Source organism: Larimichthys crocea, chromosome XXIV, assembly GCF_000972845.2.
Source record: "Larimichthys crocea isolate SSNF chromosome XXIV, L_crocea_2.0, whole genome shotgun sequence".
In the NCBI taxonomy this organism is placed as follows: Eukaryota; Metazoa; Chordata; class Actinopteri; family Sciaenidae; genus Larimichthys; species Larimichthys crocea.
This window is the reverse complement of record NC_040034.1, coordinates 15,209,089-15,230,026: the sequence shown is the minus strand read 5'-3', so window position 1 is coordinate 15,230,026 and position 20,938 is coordinate 15,209,089. Positions and strand designations below refer to the sequence as shown.

Sequence of the window (20,938 nt, the reverse complement as noted above, 5' to 3'; positions counted from 1 at the left end):
ACACTGTTCACTAGAAATCCACTCACTCAGTCTACTAGTTGACTGAATGAAAGTATCCTTGGCTCAACCTTGTGCCCTTGCTGGCCATCATCAGATTTTCTCGCTTGACAGTTTTACTAATAATGCGATTTTATCCAATGGTCAGATGCAGTTCTCTTTTTTTTTTTGTCTTCCATGAATCCAAATTGCTGCTAACCAGCTATCAGGAAAAAACGCACCAACAAAGCATGAAGATATACGTGTTGAACCTTGCCCATTTGTCCATTTTCCCCTTTTGATTTAATGACGGCATGCACTCACGCCGGCATACACTCCACAAGTTTGTGTAAAACCTGATGATTTGAAAATGTTATAATGAACCTGTTGTGCGAGTGGATGGTTCAGTCAGTTCATCGCAGGTGTCCAACTCTAGAGTTGCCAAAGCACCTCCAGACATGAATATTCCCACCACCACTGCAGAATCATTCTCTGCCCTGTCTGTCTCTTTACATAAACCCTTCTGTTACCGCTGTAAATCTCAGTCTTGGATTCATCATTAAATATGACTTTTCTCCCCCCAGTCATCCATTGTGAGATGCTAGCATTTCTTAGTCCACCCTAAGTGTTTCCCCTCCTGAGAAGTGGTTTAGAACCTGATACTCACCCAGACCACTACAAGACAGCCCTTTTTTTGGATGGGACTTTTGCTGATTGGAGTCTTGCATTCTTTATTTAGCAAATTCTGTATCTGTGATGAAGTTGCTTTTCTATCTCTCAGGGAACTAAGCTTGATTTATTGATCTTCTGATGGCGTGGTCACTTCTGGACTGCCTGATCGTGCTTTGGTTATAACCGATCCAGTTTCTGCAAAGCCTTTTAGAGTTTCATGCACTGCCCCTTGGAGACCTTGAGTCCAGCCATGATTTGAGACTGAGAAAGCCCCTCTTTGTTCAGAAAAACAATTTGATTTCTAACACTTTCTAAGTCTTGTTTCAAAGGTATTTTCAAAGTCATCTCAGACTCTTAAACACAACTGTATATCAACTTATTTCAAAACTACACATACACTTGATAATTACATATTGACTGTGATGTGTCTTCTGAGGCAGGAAATTTATTATTTGCTAATTTTCATACTTTAATGTTATTAAAATTTATCCTTCAGGCTTCTCTGAGTGAAACACTTCGAATTTTTTCCTTGTTGGATTTGTGTCACTTAAATACTAAAATTCTAAAATGGCAGAGAAACAAGAAAAGTTTAAGCACACACTGACTGTGACAAAATTCTAAGTAATTTCCCTTAAATTTAGCTCTTCACGTACTGTGGAATATAATCAGCATAATTTCATTTCCACTTCAAACCATGGCTCATTTTCTCCAGACTCATTGGAGGAGAGAATTGAGCTGTTGACAATTTTCTTTCAAATGTGGATTTCTTCAGTGATTTGAAATTCTTTGTGGAGAAACAGAATTTCCCATTTCTTCCAGCTGAATGCCTCTCAACATGTAACAAGGGCAGACAATGTGGGGAGTGCAGAAATGGCCAAACACAAAAAGGGGCCCTGAGAGTTCAGCACCTGCTTTTAGAAAAGAGACTCTCAGTGCCACTCTTCCCCCTAGATCCCCCACCCAGCCTATACCCTCTATTTTGGGGCTGGCTGAGTCCGTGTGTCAAGTTGTACAGGGGAGTGATTACTGCTCCATTAGAGAAGGGAGGGGGGGTGGGGGGTTGCTCGAGCAGGAAGCCGGGAGATGTAGCTGCTTAAATTGGCCCACATCTACTGAGAGCGAGCAGCCTGGAAATTACGCCACCGCCCCAAACCCTTTTCCATGAAAAAAACAACAAAAAAAAACAACAACAACAACAACAACAACAACAAAAAAACATCCACCACTGGTTTTCTGCATCTCTTCACTCAGGTAGAAAAAGAAGGCTCTCCCAAAATATACATGAGTCACATCACAGGACATGTTTTATTTTCATGCTTTTTTCCAATTGCTTCATTGAAACTGTTTTATAGTCCTTTTACGTGATAAACTATGATTTTTGGATGGAGCTAAACATCAGAATGGGGCTGCTGATGTAGTGCGGTTTATCCAATAAATCATGTTGTACACATCAGTTGGCAGATAACTGTAAAAGGATAGACGATTAAACGATTTCATGAAGCTTCCTTGCCTCAGAGGGTCACTGACCTTTAGTGTTACTCCCAGAACATTGATGGCATCTTTGACCCGGTGGTGGATGTTCTTTTGCATCAGCTCCTCGCACACCCACAGACCCAGACTGCACACAGCAATGCACCTGAATGACAGAAGTGGTTATGCTAAAGATTACAAGATATATATAAATGTATTAATATACTTGGTAAATGGTCTTCAAAGAAACACATTTATATCAAACTAATGAAATAAATAGACAATGCAACTTAAAAATAGCATAATTAGTTTTGCCAATCATACCTGGCGCCTTCACAGTGCTCTTTTGTTGCCGTCTCTAGTAGAATCATGACCAGATATTCCTGAACAGTAAATAAAACATGTCTCATTTACTACAAATTGTCATTTAAGGTCATTAGCTTTATTTTATATTTGTAAAAATCTGATATAATTTGTTGTAACTAAAGACTTGGAAGTCAAAATAAAATCATTCTCAAGATAATTAGGATTATGAATAATTATAAATGTTATTACCACATACATCCAGTACGGCACATGTTGACCATTTACCTTGATATCCTCATTTCCTACGACAATGTCGTCAGAGCCAGGAACGCGCTGTAGTATAGGAATCTGGAGGTAAAGGTTGGGAAAACACACAAGGGAACCCAGGATTGTCTGAGCCTCCATCCTTGGAGCCTGTTAGCAATGGGGGAAAAAAACAAACACGCTATTATTACTTCCCTAAAGCTACATGACAATAACCCAGTTCCAGGAAACAGGAAGGTTGCTATACGTGGAAAAAGGATTGGAGGGATCCAGCATAATTAATTGCGTCTTTATTTATGATCCTGCTGTTCAACACAATTGCTTGACACATGGTTGGAGTTGGACAACAAAATGACTAATTAAATGCACAATGGATGAGGCTCTCGAGCAGATTGTATATTCTGATGAACCTGTTGAGCTGCTATTACCCTGAAAATAAATAATACATCTATGCTGGGAAAAATTATCTGGCAACCACAAGAGTAATAACCAACACATATAACGGTCTCTGTAAACTCTTGGCATATCATACAGTTTAGAGAAGAGACAGTCAACACTAACTTGCCAATATTTAGGTGAAGGAGAGAGGTCATATTATTGTTTTGCCAAATGATTGTTCCAAATCCCGCCACAGTCTGTACCACATGCTGTGCACATGTGATTGTACACAGAATGTGGCTTGAAATAGTAAAAATGCATATATGATATCAAAGTTGAGTGTCACATTAAGCATCCACAAAAATCAGAATGAAATTAAACATTCATAAAAGCAAAAACAGTTCATTTAGCTGTTAGTCAAGAGTGTGTTAGCGTGCCAGTCCCAATGCCAGGGTTTGATTGACAGCTCCCTCATGAGTGCTGACATGTAAGCTGAACAATATACTACTGCGGATGGGGGAGCTGCAATACTATTTTAGCCATCTAAAATAATCAATACCAGTTTAAATGTGCGCTATATTTAGAATATTTATCACAATATATATCACTGCTTCACTCGGTTTCCGTCAGGGAACTGAAGCCGCTATCTATCCACTCCTCAAAGCCACGAGATGTATATTTTATTTTATGTATAAGTTGATGCTCTTTTGCATTTTGCTCTTTGCTTTTCAAATGAAGCTGTAGACTTCTGAGTTAAATCAAAGAAGTTTCAAACATTTGTTATTTTTATTTTATCTCTCAGATTCTATTTCATTACTACTACAATTTTTTTAAACAATTTGAGTTTTAATGTCAAACGGCTGCTAAATACAAGACAATTATTACAGGAATGAATTGAAAAGAAGGGACGAATTCATAGAACTATTAGTCATGAGTGAGTGAATGAATGAATGTGACAATTACTGAAGATCAACAGGTATGAGGAGGAATTCTGTTCAAGTCTTTAAGTCTTTTGTCCTACGACAATCACAAAAAACCTTCAGTGACATTCCTAAACACTTTTACACGTGTAATATTTAACAATGTCTTTATTTGATTCTAGTTTGATACATATAATGAATCGCATGTTCAAAATGTGTGTGTACCTCTGAGGAGACAGAGCTGAGAACGCAAGCAGCAGCAGTGATGAAATCTCCAACAAGCATGGTGAAGCCCGGCAGGCCGAGGAAGAAGAAACGAGGAGAGCAGGAACGGATGATGGTGTTCACAACATCCTGATGACAAGCACAAAAACACAGAAACACATAAATGTTAAGAGGCATGCAGCCTTTCCACTTTTATTTGTTATTAGCCATCAAAACTGACTTTATACAAGAATAACCAGCTATCATCAATCAGAACCAAAAACCAAAAAATTCTACAGTATGTTCAACATTTATATGAGATTTTTTGTATTTGTATGAGCACAGGGTCTTATTAGTCAGGGTGGAGGGAAGCAGAAATATTTTGTAAATGGGCCACCATGTGAGAGACATGGCAGGGAGAAAGCTTTTTCCTTCAACAGGTAGGCTAAGCATTTTAAGTGTGTTGCGGAAAGTAAGGCACTCAACAGTACATGTCACGAAGGGACAGAAAAAAAATGAGAGAAAGAAAGACAGAGGAGAGAGAGAGAGAGAGAGAGAGAGAGAGAGAGAGGGCAGCAGATGGATTGTTCACAGAGGATAAGAGGGAGAACAAAAGACCTCAACTTTCGTGAGTCACGTGTATATACACACACAAGCAAACCTGTAATTAAAGCCAGAGACAAGGTATTGTTTTGCTGTGGTACAGGCGGCTCAGTGGCAGATGGGTGCTCTTTCAACATTGACATATGCTGCACTGCAGAGAGCTATGCACAAACTGCTCAAGTATGTACAGTGTAATACCATGCTAGACAAGAGCATAAAAAGCTGTTAACAGGTTTTCCATGCTATATTTAGATGGTAAAGCTGCAGTAAATAGGTTGATTTATTCATTCTTCATTGACAGGTGACAAGTATGCTTATTTGGAAAAAACAAAACCCAGAAAAATATATTGGTATGAGAATGCAGATTCTCGGTAAGGCAGAATGATTGCTCCCTCTCTCTCTCTCTCTCTCTCTCTCTTATCTGAGACATGCATGTGTATATTTGTGTACAAAGGCAAGGTCCACGCCTGAAACACCTGCCTTCTTCGCCATAAACTTGTGCAAATCGGACAGTTCAAACATCAGCCTGTTTCAAGCTGAACCAAGGGCACCTTAGCAAACATACACGCACACAATTTCTCTCTCTCTCTCTCTCTCTCCATCTCTCTCAATGACATTAATCGCCTGAAGCTTTGGTAAACAGGGAATGCAGGTGAACAAAAGGGGAATAGATTAGACATGCAGAGGCAATAAGCAGGAAGTCAAACCAACATGATGCACTGCATGTGGAAAATTGGTGGGAAGAGCTTTAGGATTGAGGGCCTATTTTACCCTCATTTTCTTGGTAATTGACCTCTGAAACATAATGTGCAGTACAGTCAGTGGTAATTAGCATGCAACAAACTGTTGCTTGATTGCCTGAAATGAGCAAGCAAGAGGAAGCCACAAATGTAGAATGCAAAGTGTTTTTCTATTGTATGTGTAAGTAGAGCGAACCTGATTTGAGGTGTGTGTATAGAAATGAGAATTGAGCCCTGCATGTGGCTCTGTGCTGGCAGTTGGAATGGCCCTGCATCAACAAAAGGTGCATTAACGTAATTCTGAATAGAGCTACCTCAGGCCTTTTCATTTGGCCTCATCTCAAGGAAAGCACACGCTGTCCACCTGCTGGTCCCTGGGGTGACAGGGTTCAGTCCGGTATTACATCACAACGTCGGAAAATGTTTATATCATTTACTAAACATGGTCGTTTCCAGTTTGGTATGGGCCAGATTTCCTCCATGCAAATTCAGCACCACTATCATCACTATGAATATCTGGGATTTTCCCATTCACAAGCTGTTGGGAAGGGACATAACCCACCTGCATAACTATGAGGTGGGAGGTTTAATCAACAGCCACGTTTGTGGCTTACGGGGTCAACTGTCACATTTCAATCTGACAGTAAATCAATTATACAAGACCTTTGTTTTTACCCTGTCTCAATTAAGTTAAAAAGGATACTTCTATAAAATATTAATAAAAATAGTACCTAAGATGTTGTATGTTAGTCCATACAAGATTAAGTGTGGTTTTAACTGTATGTGCTTGGCTCATTTTCTTACACCTATGCAAAATAAAATCTTTATTCTGTGCACAGTCCAGACAGCAGATCTATTAAGATAGATTACTGCTGTTGTGCTATGGTCATGCCTTTGTGAGACCAGTGACCAGGGAATGACAGTCGGGACAATAAACCTGACCATGGCACTCTCCCACTCTGAGGGAACTGTCATTTTCCTCGAAGCTTAGTTGAATTTAATGGTGAGGATTTACACTGGGATTCCTACTGTTGTCTATAAAACATAGATGTTTAAGGCAGGTTGATAAACAGGTAAAAGCTAAAGGTCTAAAGCTAAATGCTCAACCTGTAAGCAAGAGTGTTGTAAGATACAAAATGCATACCAATACTAAAAAAAGTTTAATTAATTGCAATCACAATAGAGGATTTGTAGACCCCAGTTATTAATAATGACTACTTTAATCACGTAAACTAAGTGAAAAATTAGTGTATTAGACAGCCATAAATAAATACACACACATGCATGTATGAAAGGTTAGGAAAAGTATATGTTTTTTCCTTTTCTGGGAGGGGGGGATGCACTGGGGGGTTGCGGATGAAGGCAGAGAGGAAGGAGGAGGGGAAGAGTAAGAGCCACTTTCTTATGTTAAGCAGGCGTACGGCTGTCCTCTATTGTGTGGCGTGAGGACTCTTTTCTCTGGCCAATTTGAGCATGCTTCAGTGGCCAGCCTGGCTCTGGCCCCCCGACGCATTATACAGAGCCACAACAAAAGCTGGAGAATGTTGCCTCGTCCCTCAGTGCGCCCCCCTCATTGCTCTACTCTACACTACGTTCCCCAGACTCGCCTCCCGCTCCTTCACACACACTTGCATACACACAGGCAGGCAGGCAGGCAGGCAGGCCAGCCTACTCTGGGCCCCTGGCCGATGTGTCAGTCTAACGGAGCGCGACAGACGTCAATCCTTAATTAATCACGTATACGCGGCAGGGGCTCAAAACATTATTTAACGACATGGAAAACATTCTAATAAGCTTGTCGCACTGCCAAGGCGCAATAGAAACCCAGCCAGGAGGGCATACATATACACACACACACTTGCATCCAAAACACCCCCTACCCACACACTTTTTATCCCTGTCCTTTGTTTTGGGGGACTCCATTCATCTCCACTCAGCTTCATCTGGAAGGAATGGAGCTAGGCCAGATTTAAATACGAGGAAGGGTGTGGCTAAAGATGCCAAAACACCAAAGCATTCTTCACCACCACTGGTTGGCACACAGGAAACGTAGCCTCAACAATCCTACATTGACATATGACCACTGTCCTCACTCCCACTTAACCAGCTACAGTATCTGTAAAGATGAGGATGTAGATGTAGATGATAAACGAAGGATTTACCTGAATTACATCAAGAACAGTTGAATATAAATCACTGAGTCACATTACACAGAAAAAGTAGACGACATGTCAACTACAAATCGCCCTTTTCCAATTTTTTTAAACTGAGCGAGTGCATGAACATCACATGAGCTTGACTGGTGCGTCATCTGGTGGTGAAAAAAACAAACAACTGGCAACCTTCCTGTCGGTGCCACCTGCTGGCTGTACCTGGTCATCGCTGGTGATGCCCTTGTGCATGACATGGTAGAGGTGCACCAAGAAATCACTGTTGGGGAGCACATCCTGGTGCCTGGTCATCATCTCACAGATTAGCTTGTAGGCCTGCAGTTTACCAGCCTTGTACTCAGCGGGCAGCATGGTGGCCTGCAGAAGTAAGGGAGATGCTGAGGTCAGTATTATCATGAGGAGCTGGAGACATGTTTAACATCAGTAATGCTGCAGGGGTTGGGAGACGTTGTATACTTTTTCAACCAAAGAGAATGTAACCACAGTCGCTTTTCTCCATCAGTGAGGCAAAGTACAAATTTTGAACCAGATGTTAATTTGTAACATATTAACTACGAGTACAACTGTGTTAAGTAACTTCAGTCCTGCTCCCAGAAATATAATCAAATGGCTTGAGGATTCTCCCAGGGAAACACCTACCACATACTAGCCACAACAGCTTAACATCTTGATGAACTTGGAGCAGATAAAATAACAATATGATTTAATAAGAATGCTTTGGATTATTACTTCTGGGTCATGACAGAAGGGATGCAGCAATTAACCTATTCTACTATTAACTGCGAAAGCTGTAAAACCTCAGCTACACTTTCTATAACTTATAATCAACAAAGTAGCAGTGAGTTAAGAGGTCATATCAAATTTGTTGTTGGCTGCGTTGTTGATACCCTAAAGAGCCAGGAGGCCAGCATTCGAATAGGCGGGATGAAGGCAGGCTGGGGAGGAGAAGACTGGTTGTCCACACTGATCCCCAGATTGTCCCGGATCTGTAAACACATGTTCACCGTCAGTAAAAAAAACAAAAAACAAAAAAAAACCACAACATCAACATAAAATGCTTCATATGGTGTTGCTTTTCTGCCTCCTCGTCTTACCTTGGCCAGCTTGTGCCAGAGCTCATAAAGATAGGAGAAAACCTTGGCATGGATTTTGGGGCATCGGATGCTGTTGACATCTCCCAGGATACCCAAAATCCTCCTCCACAGGACAAAGGCTGAATCAGCATGCCAACCGGTCAAAGTCCCACCTGCGATGATGCTGACGTCATCAGCCAGACACTCACTACTGTCTGCATGGTCAGAGAAAAGGAGAGAGAGGGAGAGAGAGAGTTTGAGGTAGTTTTGGTTAGAGAATAAATTATTTGGTGTCACCTGTATTTGTAGCTGCCGGTACCTAATACAGAGTGAACCAAATTGGATTTAATACAGGATATGGGATTCAGTCAACAGATGCAGAACACTAAAAGCATTTAAAATTGAGACTCGTCTCTAGCACATAAATGATTAATAAACCTTAAAGCCATCCCATTATTGTTTGAACAGTTGTTGACCAAATCATTAGTGTCCCTGTGCATTTTCCCAAATGCATCCAAGCACTAAGATATTTGTCCACTGAAACTGATCAAAGCACTCAAACACTTTTGGGAAACGGGCACAAATCACATGCATCACCCAAATGAAGTCAGGCTGAACTGTGGGGAGAGAGTGCCACCTAGTGGGCAGCAGAAGAAGAATGGGGAGTAGACGGCATTATGGCCTGGAAAAGACACGAACATGGATAGAGTGTATAGAGGATCTGAGGTGATTATTAAATTAATTATTAGTACTGTTTTTTATTTTGAGCAAAATGTTGTGCACAATTAGACATTAGATGTATAGGAAAGCATATTTGGTTCCAAGAAGCGCCAAAAGATTTTCATCAAATTGAGTTAATGATCACAGTCTGCCATCCTGATGAAAAAACAAAAACATGGGTAAGTGTAATGTGAGTAAAGGAAGAAAATATAGAGCATGAAGGGTCAATGGTAAGTGAGAACTCTATGGTCTATATGATGAGTAGCAGCTGGGGAGCAGTACCCAAGTGGTGTGGCATGTGTAAGACAGACTGATGCATGGTGTCGTCCAGGGGGCAGTCCCGTGGGCACTCTGTGTGCACCAGCAGGGCTGGTGAGGCGGGCGGATTCTGGGGGTAGTGGTAGTGGTTGTGGTTGTGGTAGGACGGGGGTGCAGAGTGGGGAGGGAGGGCACACTCAGGACCTAAAAAAACGACAAGGGGAAAGGAATAAAACTGGGTTTGAGGAAGGGAGAACAGGGACAAAGGAAGAGTGACAACTTTGTGACTGATGATCACAATGTAGAACAACACAGACAGAAGTTCACGTGCAAGGGTAGGAGGGGCAGAGTGGTGACAGCAATCTCCCCATCAAGAATGATGGAGGTGGGATAGAAGGGGGTAAACTTAAAACTGAAGGGTGGGAAACTTTTGATTATGTGCTATTTATTTTCCCATAAAAATAAAAATAATCGCCTGAAGTTAATGCACAAAAACACAAGCTGTCAGATGCTTTAAAAGATTAAATGACTTTGCCATTAAATGCCAGAGAGGTACTGTAGCAGATACTGACAAGCAGGTCAAGTTTCCTTACTGGGTCACTCTACCTGGCTATGACTAATCCATTAAAGAGTGGGGTTATAGGAGGCATCCAAACCCCAGATGAGAGACACCTCAGATGAACCTGCAGAGCTCTTTCAACTCATTCTCCTTGGTGCTGAATGTTTAAAGGATTGCTTTGTGATACTCAGACAGATATCTCAAGACTGCATGTACAGAATAAAATCTCTACAATTTAAGTGATACTAAACCAAAAACTCCAGTATCACCAAGAAAAACCAAAGAAAAGACAGTATCTATAGCCTCCAAACCACATCTTCTTTGTCTGCTCATCCACTGTACAAAGATAAGAGCTTATCCAGGGTGAAATGGGTTTTGAGTCATTGATTGTAGTAGATTTTAAAACACACAACCTGTGGAATAGATTTGGGGTTAGGGTCAACATCCGGGTGCACAGGGTGAGTTCTCATTAGTTCCAATACCTGCTAGAGCCTCATTGTGGCTGAGCAGCAGACTCCCCTGGCCCTGGGGGTCGGTTGTAACATCCATGTGGGCTGACTGTGTGGACTGAGTGTCAGCCTCCTCATCAAAGGCCTGCCAGGTAACCTCAGCTTCATTGAGGTAGCCGTTGGACGTCTCACTACTTATACTCTCACCTAGGTAGGGTGGGTGAATGAGGTGGATAAAGGACATAAAAATGTGAGACGTAGAATAGAGAAGAATATATCATGGAAGGTACTGGCTGTGTAACCAAAGCTGATTCCATACAATAGGCTTCATTTGATACTTCAGTATTTGATTTATATAATGAATTTAAAATTTGATTTCATTTGGAACATATGCATTGAAAACACAGCTACATGGCTGTGACAGTGATGATCATTTTAAAGAAATAATAAATGATGTAAGCTCTGACTTTTTTCTCTGAGCTTAGGTTTTATGGAGTTCGTCTGTCCCTCAGTGTTGCTCTCTGTCTCAGCTGGACTGCTGCTCTGCCGGATAAGGATCTAGGAATACAGAAACAAACATTAAAAGGAGACATACATGTATTAGCAAATCTTATTTCATTATTCTGACTCGACACTTTATTACGAGATTATTCCTCTCACCACTGGTGGCTCAATGCTCTCTCTCCTCCCCTCAGACGTCCTGCTATCAGAGCCACACGAAGTAGGGGAGTACTCTCTCTTCTGGGCTGGAGTGCAATGAGGGATATTATAAAGAAATCAAAATGAATCTAAGTAATCATAAAAAGCTTTTATCGCTTTACTACTTCCTCTGTGTCCTTGAGTTTAATTAGAATTAGAATTTATTTTAATATCTGGCCAGGGACATCAGCTGCAGACTTCCACTCTGCCTCATTTAGAATTCTTTTATTTCTGTTGATTAATGAAAATTGTTATATAAACTAACACATTCAGATACGCGAGGGCTCACATGTAGCTCATTAAAATCTCACTGAGAGGTTGTCATTTCAGTCAAGATCAAGTGTGAAATATGAGGGATTAAAATAAAGTGTGTGTTCGTATATACCTGGCAACGTGTCAGAGAGCTGTTGGGTAATGTCTGAGGTGCTGCTGCTACGTGGCAGAGGGCTATCCCCGCCTCCCAGCTCCTCTTCTCCTCCACATTCTGACAGCTGACACTCCTCCACATCTGACAGACAGGGGAAAAGAGGAAACATAATTAGGCAGAGCCACAACACCAATCAAAAATCCTAACAAAAACCTTCAAATGTAAACACACTGGGTTTTTTTTTTTTTGGTATTTGAAGACACAGTATAGGTGAAGATTTGACACATTAATTAGAACATTGGAGATAAATTAGGACATGCACACATGCAGCAGGCATACTCTCACTACAGACTGTAATCCTACACATTGAATGGCTGCCCAAAAGATTTTTTTAGGTTTTTTCAATAAGCACAAGACAGTTTTAAGTTCCTGTCAAAACATAAACCTTTCTGCTCAAAATACTGTCACAACAGACACGGGAACTGGCAGTACAAGACAGATAGTGACAGATGGATGGGAAGGCAGGGTGGAGGTCACAAACACACAAACACATGCAGCTCTCAGAATACACTTTACCTGAGAGTCTGTGAGAGCAAGCAGAGTTACCAGAAGAGATACCAGGCAAGAAAGAGCTCACAGTGTGGAGCAGCATAGGAACGCTTTTAGTAGTGGGCAAAGCCTCGTATAGGTGAACACAGTTGCTGATGGACTGGCTTCGCTTAGCTTCCATCAGGGAAAAAGAAAGAAGAGGAGGAGGAAGAAGAAGAAGAAAGACAGAAAAAGAGTTAAAAGGAAGAGAACAGTATTCAATAACAACAAAGTGCTACTGTTTAAAAGTACTTCACTTAACAGAAACCTTCAATAACTGAAAGCAGACTAAGTAAAGCACAGCAGACCCAGAGTTTGACATGAATATGGTCAATTTAGTGTTCGCTGAAATTCCAGGAGAAAAATGCTACAAAAATACTACAACTGAGAAAACATTGTAAATATGATAAAGCAAACCAAAACCAAACTTAGTGATACTGTTTAGCCCTTGTGTTGTCCTGGGGTCATTTTGGCATGAGGATTAACTCAAAAACAGGATTTACTTTCACGTAAACAAGTTTTATTGACCCTAAATTTCAAAATGAAAGGAACATTTGTGGTATGGGTTGACAATTTATACTATATGTTTTAAATAACATTTAAACCAGGCGGGGTAATTTTTGACTCCAGAGGATGAAAGGCGTATGCACTGGTATTGTTATTTAAGTTTTAATAAAATTAACTCTAATAATATTATTACTACTTATAACAAACTGTATTTATATAGCACCTTTTAAAAAAGTGCTTTGCAGGGGAAGAACAAAATGAAAACAAATACAATAAAACAAAAAAAAAAACAGTACAGAAAAATATGAACAAAAGATCTTTAAAAAAAAGATACGTTTGAACTAACACATAATATTGTAATTGTCACATAATATAAAAAAAAACAAAAAACAGTTTTTATTCTTGTATCATATACTGAGCACACATTTTAATGTATAAAATAAATCACATTTGTAATTAATTAACCAAACAAACTGCGCTGAGACATGCATGATGTATATCACTCAGTTCTTATGTATTTAGGATAAAGAAGAATGGCATAATTTTGTCTTTGAACTACAAAGTTTTATCTAAACCAAAACAGAAAAAGACTTAGCAGGCCAAACCAACAACATTGTGTCTTACTTGCATTTAAATTCTATAAACGTATTATATTACAATATAGACACAAATTTAGCAAAGGTATAACTGATAGCAATGACAGAGTGAAAGCTGGTTTAACTGGGTCTCTGTAGTCAGAGAAGCTTAATGGGTGCCATCCAGCCTTTTTCTCCATTATTAAGACAAGATCTCAGAACAATATTAGTTTGTATTTGCATGCACAAGTGCAGCCAAGTTTTGACAGTTGTCAATGCTGAGGCATTGCCATTGTGTCTGGATAGCACTTCAGGCTTAATCTCAAAGAGAGCAATGAAAGGGGACAGTTCTATTCTCTGCTTTCAGCACACTTTAATTACGCCTTTCAGTGAGCGAGATACATCGTCTCTGCTACAGCTCACCACTGCTTCCCATTTATGCATATTAATGAGCATTAATTACACTCTTAATGAAACTATCAAAAACTGCCGTGCAATTGATGTGTGGGCCTTCACTTGAGGAGTAGGGAGGAGGGCTATCGGCCCTTTGAAGATCAATGTGGGAGAAATCCAATTAGGCCAAAGAAAGGGAAGGGAATCTGAAACGGTAGTGTTTAATGTCCATCTTTGCTTCCACGCAGATACAAATAAACAGACTAGGTGCATTAACATGCACACGAGATGTATAATAGATGCGGCAGCACACATGCACACACGCACCTACGCCCCTTCTAAGACTTCATCCGTCAGGCACAAATACATCTGTTCCTAGCTCAACGAGCTCGTCATTTTAGTACGTTGGTGGTAATTGGAGGGGCGGAAGGCCAGGAGACAAAAAGGGATCGTCTCTGTCTTTTATCCTCCACATTAAGATTCTGTCTAGACAAAATTAAGACAAGCAAGACAGGCACTGCAGCTAGTTACTACTCTACTGCCTTCCAGCTCAACTTATAATTAGCCTGCCACACTCCAATCAGATAAGGGGTGTTTGCGGTATCTGAATTGAGCTAATGACAATGAGTGTCCAAAGCTGGCCTTTGACATGCCGTCTGGGGGTGGGGGGGGATTGTGCTGTATGTCTACAATCGAGCTGACATGGAAACATGTTGACATTGGCCAGTGACATGTAAAGGGAACAATGGGGGCCATCTGCTGGCCTCTTTGTCTTTTGTGCTGGGCCTTTCAACGACACCTGGGCTAACGTACACATGGACCTGTCTGAAGGCTTTCACACACAGTCAATACGTCTGATAAACCCTGGGTCTGAGGCCGTGTTCAGAAGCTTATCAGCACTGTGTTGTCGGCCTATACAAAGCCAGAAGATTAACACAGCAGGGTTGAGGAATAGCACATACATACAGAGGCTCTTATCAAAAGCCACCCCTTTGTATTTTGTTTTTGCCTGCTTTGATGGTATAGTGACACACAGCAAAAATAGAGTTATCGCTAATATTACAGGTTCTCACCAGAGGCCTTCTGCCGAACGTTGTTACGGGCTGTCTCTACACCAGGAGCTCCTGACGTAGTGGCAGAGCGAATCCTCATGGGCTCCTGAATTCCTGGACCTCCCTGCTCCCCTTGGTTCCTCCAACTCAGTGAGAAGGAACGTGCCACTGCTGCTGCCTTCTGGGAGTCCTGGATCACTCCTAAAGTGCAAAAAAAAACACAAGCTCATTACTGAGGTGTCAGTGTGTACATATTTTTAATTAATAATCAGCTTTATAGTTGGATTAACACCACCAACCTCTACTGACATGCAAGAGGGTTCACTGTGGCTTAATGAATACAGAGTGAAAGCCTTTGAATGTAACACTCCATACACTGCTGTAGTGTCAGCATGAATCTGATTTTCTTAAACTAGTATGTAGTGTGGGTATCTTTGAACATTTTTGACTTTGGCGACGACCAGTGGTAGAATTGAAAAACACAGTCTGACTAACAGGAGGCGCACCCTGGTGGATGGATGTCAGGCAGTCTGTATGTCACAAGTGTATTGTTGTCAACAATTGAAAAGCAGGAAAAAAGAAGCTTTTTTTTTTCTGAATGAGATATCAAAAACAATAATCAATCAATTGACTGACTGCAGCACTTAATTGTTCTTTAAAAGGCTATATCCATTGAGCAAGGGGTCATGTTGTGGAAATTGTATTTGACATCAATTCTAAAATTCTGTTACACATGTAGATGTACGTGCAGCCGAATACAGTATATAGATAGGAGGGTCAATGTGATTTATGTCAGTTCAGACATTTGAAGGCTTAACAAAGCTTTAGTACTTAGAAGGTCGAAGTACCAGAAGGTAATACTGTAATACTCTGTAATACTTAACATGAGAAATACATTGCCGATAAAAAATATTTTCATCCCCTTTGAAAAACAGTAATCACTAACTAAGAGAAGTGAGTTTTTAATGTCAAGGTGACAGAAACTAACCACCATCATTAAGTCTAATGTAGAAAAAGTAAGGCTCAACTGTGAAGTAACCAGAAAAAGAATTAAGTACATTTCAAATTACAAATTCTAGCCATCCCAAATGTTTCTCCCCCTCACCACGTCCTCTCTGCTTCTTCTCCTTCTGTTCGCTGAGTTTGTCCAGAGGCAGGTTGGCGATGTCCAGGCCATAAACGGAGCGTGCCAGCACAGCCGTCAGCGAGTCCATGATGCTCGCCCACTCTGTCACCAGCTCCTCCCAGCAGGTAAGAGAGGACAGCACTGCCAGCAGCTCGTCCCATAGCTCCCGGGAGATAAATACGCACAGGTTGGCTCGCACCCACGCCACAATGATGGTCTGAATGCAAGATGAGACAGGGAAAGAGGATTTAGTATTGACAGGCAGGGTAGCAGCCTCAGAAAAGATGTGACAGTAGAACTCTCACATTGATACTTCTAATTTGACATAATGAGGTGACAAGAGATTACACACATTTAATTTTTATTTTCTACACTGTAGATTAACAGCGAAGACATCAAAACTATATAATAACTACAAAATGACATGTAATTATGTGGTACAAAGTGTGAACAAAGCAACATTCACCAAAGTAGTCTCTTTGATGATAGATTTGGAAACTCAGCATTCTCTCAGTTAGCTTCACTAGGAATGCTTTTTGATTACAGGTGTCCCTTGTTTAAAGTTAATTAGTGGAATTTATTTCCTTCCTAACGCCTCTGACACCATGTGCTGTTCAAAAGTAGTGTTAGCATACAGTAAATAACCCTGTTAAACGACTGTAGTATTTTATGTTATGATATATTGATCGTTATTATCTGTTTACATTATTCCATTATTACTTTGAGACATGAAGGTCGGTCAATCTAGAAAATTTCAAGAACCTTTAAGGTGTTTTCAAGTGCAGTCCCAAAACAATCAAACACAGTGATAAAATTGGCTCTCATGAGAACTGCCTCAGGAAAGGAAGACCAAGAGTTCGTCACAGGTACTTGCCTCAGAAATCAGCAATTAACAGCACCTCAGATTAGAGCCTCACATAAATGCTTCACAGAGTTCAAGCTGCAGACACATCTTAACAACAACTGCTTGAATCAGGCCTTCAAGGTCAAATTGCCATCTGCATGTGTGGTTCCCACTCTGAAGCATAGAGGAGGTATGATGGTGCGTGACACTGTTGGTGATTCATTCAAAATTAACCAGAAAGGCTACTATAGCATTAAGTTAATATATATTTTATAAATATATGTTGCTTTGTTCAAACATTTTGGTTTACAACACAATTCCATGTATTATTTCATCGTTTTGATGTATTTAGTGTTAAATTACAATGTAGAAAAGAATCACAGTAAAGAAGTACTGAATCAGAAAGTGTGTCTAAACCTTTGACTCATACTGGATATACTTTCAAGGTAAAACTAAGCAATTGCAGACATACCCTAAAGAGTATAGATGCTAAACTTTCAGCAAAGCTGTCTTTTCTTTGGTTTTCCTGTGGCCTCTTCATCACTGCCTCTGTGATCCTCAGCAGTACCTGCAGCATCTGCTCCCTGCAAAATACATAAATCAGTTAATCCATCAAAAGCTTTTTCTTCGGAGAACAGACGAAAAATTGTCCATGTATATTTGAATATCTCACTGACCATGTCTGTGTATTCATCGTGTGTTCCATGATCATGTGCCGGTAGATGCTGAGAACACCCTTGCACACCTCAACCTGGTTATCCAGAAGTTTAGGTACATCCTGGCATGGTTCCAACAGGAACACATTGGATGAGTTGGTCAGGAACACCTACAGACATGAAGACAGAGTTGAGCAAACAGCACACAGACAAAGTAAGACAACAGTAATAATAGACAAAGTGCATACACAAGTATTGCTGAATCTATGCACCAAATGCAGTGATCTCAGGATAAAGACACACCTCTGAACATAGAGACAAACCTGTAGTGTGGGCTGGATACCAGCCTTGACGTCCCTGTTCTGCTCTTCGGTGAGAAAGCCTCGACTAATGGCGCTGCTGAATGAGTAAGTCCTGCCCCAGCTGGACGTCCGTCTGTGACCATGACTCTGTAACGTCTGGTAGAAGAGAAGGCAAGCCAGTCGACTGGTCAGGACACGAAGATACAACACTGTTTGTTCAGAATAAACCTGGTCTTAAGTTGTCTATCTTTGTATTTGTATTTTAACAATTACATTGAAAATATAATTGTTTGAGTACAACAGTAAAACAGAGCAAGATACCCTGAAATAAAAACATCTAAAATGTGCTTCTTTGCAATATGTAAAAAGTGTACTGTTGATTTATATCCTGATCTGTTAACATGGCACATATTTTAATTGGCTGTCTGTGTCAGGAGTTTCACCTGTACGTGCATGCTGTTAATCTCTGTGCTGAGTGTCTGTTCAGAGCTGTCATCAACTTCATCTCTCCGAGTAGTTGTGTCAGGCTCTGTCATGAAGCTGGGCTTCTCCTGCAAGATCCATTTCCTGTACACTTTGATCACCTTCCTGGTTGCCGATGCCTCACAGGACGGCAGCAGGAAGGCCTAAGGGGGGAGAACAGAGACTTTTCATTTTGACCTATTAAAGTATTATGGATGGTTTTGAAAAAGGTAGCCTTTATGTTATGTTAACAAACTGCCAGCAGAGGGCGACACAGTACATGTTATGACAGTGACACCATTCAGTTTGTTTTCTAATAATGACCCAAAATAAAAAAACTATACAACAGCTTCAATGTAATTAATATTTACAATATCTAATAAAGAAATCCTGTTGGGTGACCACTGTACCTGGTGGAAGACCTCATTGACGAAATTCACATTGTCCCTGGTGGACAGCAGGATAGCATGCACCATGTCATAGACATAGCGGTGCTCCTCCTCAATGCTACACAAGCTGGAATCGCTGGGCCGTCGATCTGACAGCGTGCTGCTGTTGGAGTGGCTCTTCTCAGGCTCCCCCGCTGGCCCATTCATATCCCCATCTGATGTCTTATCCTTCTCCTTTTCCTGGCTGCTACTGCCTGCAGTGACAGTCTGAACACCACAGAGACACAGAAAGAAATGAGAGTCCCTTAACATGGTATAAGGCTGCCTTTGCATAATAAAATAATTGGTCACTACAGTCTTTGTGACTACATATCCTTTAGTCTATTAGTGTTTTATGGGCTTTTTTTAAAATGGTGAGTAAGCTACTGAAAATTTAGTTTTTAGTTACATGTAATAATTTTTTTCATTTAACATAATTCCACGTAATTCCTGTCTCTGTGTACACAATAAATTTAGTGTACTGTATATAAATCCCACTACATTCTACAATATTATTATTTATAATAAATCATGAATATTAAACAGCAGGAGGGACATCCATAAGTTTTGTGGGTCATGATTTTTCAGGACTGCAAGGGGTTGTGCAGTGATGGATTATTTAATTTTGGAGGCTGACTTGTATTTGGCTCACAGACATATTTATAAATAAAATATTATTATACAGGTTTGCTATTGTAATAACATACATTCACATCCTGACTGAACAGCAGATCTTGTCTGTGACTGCACTCTTCTTGATGCATTTGCTTTAATATATGTATATTTCTATATATTTGCACGGTGAAAAATATGAGTGAGTACATTTCACAACTTGTAACGTACACTATAGTATTCTAAAAGGATTCATTATTGATCCATGTGTGTAAATATTTTCTTAAAAACATTTGCGCCCAAGTGTTTTAAGACAGAATCGTGTGCTCAGTGATTTTGGAAAAATGTCTTCATAACAGCCTCTTCCATCCTTAAAACAACAGAATGGGACTGTTGTGCTTACCTGGATGAGTTTGGGAATGACCTCAGTGCCATTCTTGGCGCTCTGCGCCACGGCAGCACTGCTGACATACTTCTTCTCCAGGAAGAAAGTGACCAGCCAGGTGATGAAGGCCACACGGGGTGCCAGGTACTGGTCCCTGGTACAGAAGGTGCTCTCATTGTTCCGTGTCACTGGCACATACAGGGGTTTTGGTCTGTGGTGGGGGAGGTCTAATCGGGCAGTACAGTGGAATGAAGAGTAAAGAAAGAGGAGTTAAAAAAAGAAAAATGGAGAAGAGTAAAACAGAGAGACAAAGAGATTAAATATCAACTCCAGATGTTTTTACTGTGAAGGAATTTTTCCAGCTGATTCAAAGTTTGTTCTCTCAACAATAAACCTCAGGAACTGAACAAGCAGTGTGTTATTACATGAATTTATATTACATTAATATTATTACATTGCTCACTTGTTATATGTTTAGTTTTCTTCCTTATATATTGTTTTGGATGCGCATATCACAACAGTACACATTATACATCCTTCTCTCTTACAAACAATACATAATTAGTTAATGTATATTTGAAAACTAACATTTTAATTATAAGCAGTTTTACTAACTAAAAGCCTCCACTCAGTACTTGAATTCAAGGAGCTGAGGGGCAAATCATAAATTAACATTAAAGAGTCACTCAGTTATTTTGCACAGGGCCCAGGCTGTACTGTACAAATTTATATTGTAAAATATTGTTTCTAAAATATCGTTAGGCTGAGTTTCTGCATATAATCATCTCATAACAAATTGGTAAATGGTACAAATAGAAAGCATTGCTAATAATGGCTGATAACACATATGGATTATACAAGTTAGCTAGTTTTCTGAATAGAAGCTTTCTTTTTACAAACTGTTCAACTGAGATTTCTCTCCTCATATAGCAGCTTTTGTGCCGACCGTGTGCAGTATATCTATATACTGTACGTCAGCTTACCTAATAAAGGCTTGTAGAGATTTGTAAGCTTGGTGAAGGAGGGGAAGAGATGTGGAAGGTAGTACTTCTTGAAAAGGCTGAAGAGAAACCTGAAGCCTGTGTCCTGGTTCTCTTTGTTCTTCCATTCTAAACTGGATGCCTGGCAGACAGAGCACAAAGGCAGACAAGGTCAGACTACAGTGAGAGGAGATCGTTC

At 40.4% G+C, this 20,938-nt stretch overlaps 1 protein-coding gene across 4 annotated transcripts in view; it reads right to left on the bottom strand.

The window, feature by feature from the left end:
- The window catches only part of ralgapa2 (Ral GTPase activating protein catalytic subunit alpha 2), an 84,107-nt gene that overhangs the window by 38,446 nt on the left and 24,723 nt on the right, over window positions 1–20,938 (bottom strand). For 2 of the 4 annotated variants that reach the window (XM_027274690.1, XM_019261315.2), the window contains exons 8-29: window positions 20,743–20,881; window positions 19,778–19,986; window positions 18,745–18,990; window positions 18,316–18,498; window positions 17,894–18,028; window positions 17,592–17,740; window positions 17,387–17,498; window positions 16,050–16,287; window positions 14,966–15,145; window positions 12,406–12,552; window positions 11,848–11,970; window positions 11,424–11,509; window positions 11,231–11,321; window positions 10,797–10,970; window positions 9,780–9,959; window positions 8,799–8,992; window positions 8,592–8,690; window positions 7,906–8,061; window positions 4,212–4,340; window positions 2,710–2,838; window positions 2,443–2,501; window positions 2,176–2,284 (exon numbers count right to left, since the gene is read on the bottom strand). In XM_027274690.1, coding sequence (XP_027130491.1) covers window positions 2,176–2,284; window positions 2,443–2,501; window positions 2,710–2,838; window positions 4,212–4,340; window positions 7,906–8,061; window positions 8,592–8,690; window positions 8,799–8,992; window positions 9,780–9,959; window positions 10,797–10,970; window positions 11,231–11,321; window positions 11,424–11,509; window positions 11,848–11,970; window positions 12,406–12,552; window positions 14,966–15,145; window positions 16,050–16,287; window positions 17,387–17,498; window positions 17,592–17,740; window positions 17,894–18,028; window positions 18,316–18,498; window positions 18,745–18,990; window positions 19,778–19,986; window positions 20,743–20,881 — 3,267 coding nt within the window. The remainder of the gene's footprint in view (window positions 1–2,175; window positions 2,285–2,442; window positions 2,502–2,709; window positions 2,839–4,211; window positions 4,341–7,905; window positions 8,062–8,591; window positions 8,691–8,798; window positions 8,993–9,779; window positions 9,960–10,796; window positions 10,971–11,230; window positions 11,322–11,423; window positions 11,510–11,847; window positions 11,971–12,405; window positions 12,553–14,965; window positions 15,146–16,049; window positions 16,288–17,386; window positions 17,499–17,591; window positions 17,741–17,893; window positions 18,029–18,315; window positions 18,499–18,744; window positions 18,991–19,777; window positions 19,987–20,742; window positions 20,882–20,938) is intronic. The other 2 variants (XM_027274691.1, XM_027274689.1) reach the window with 2 other exon arrangements.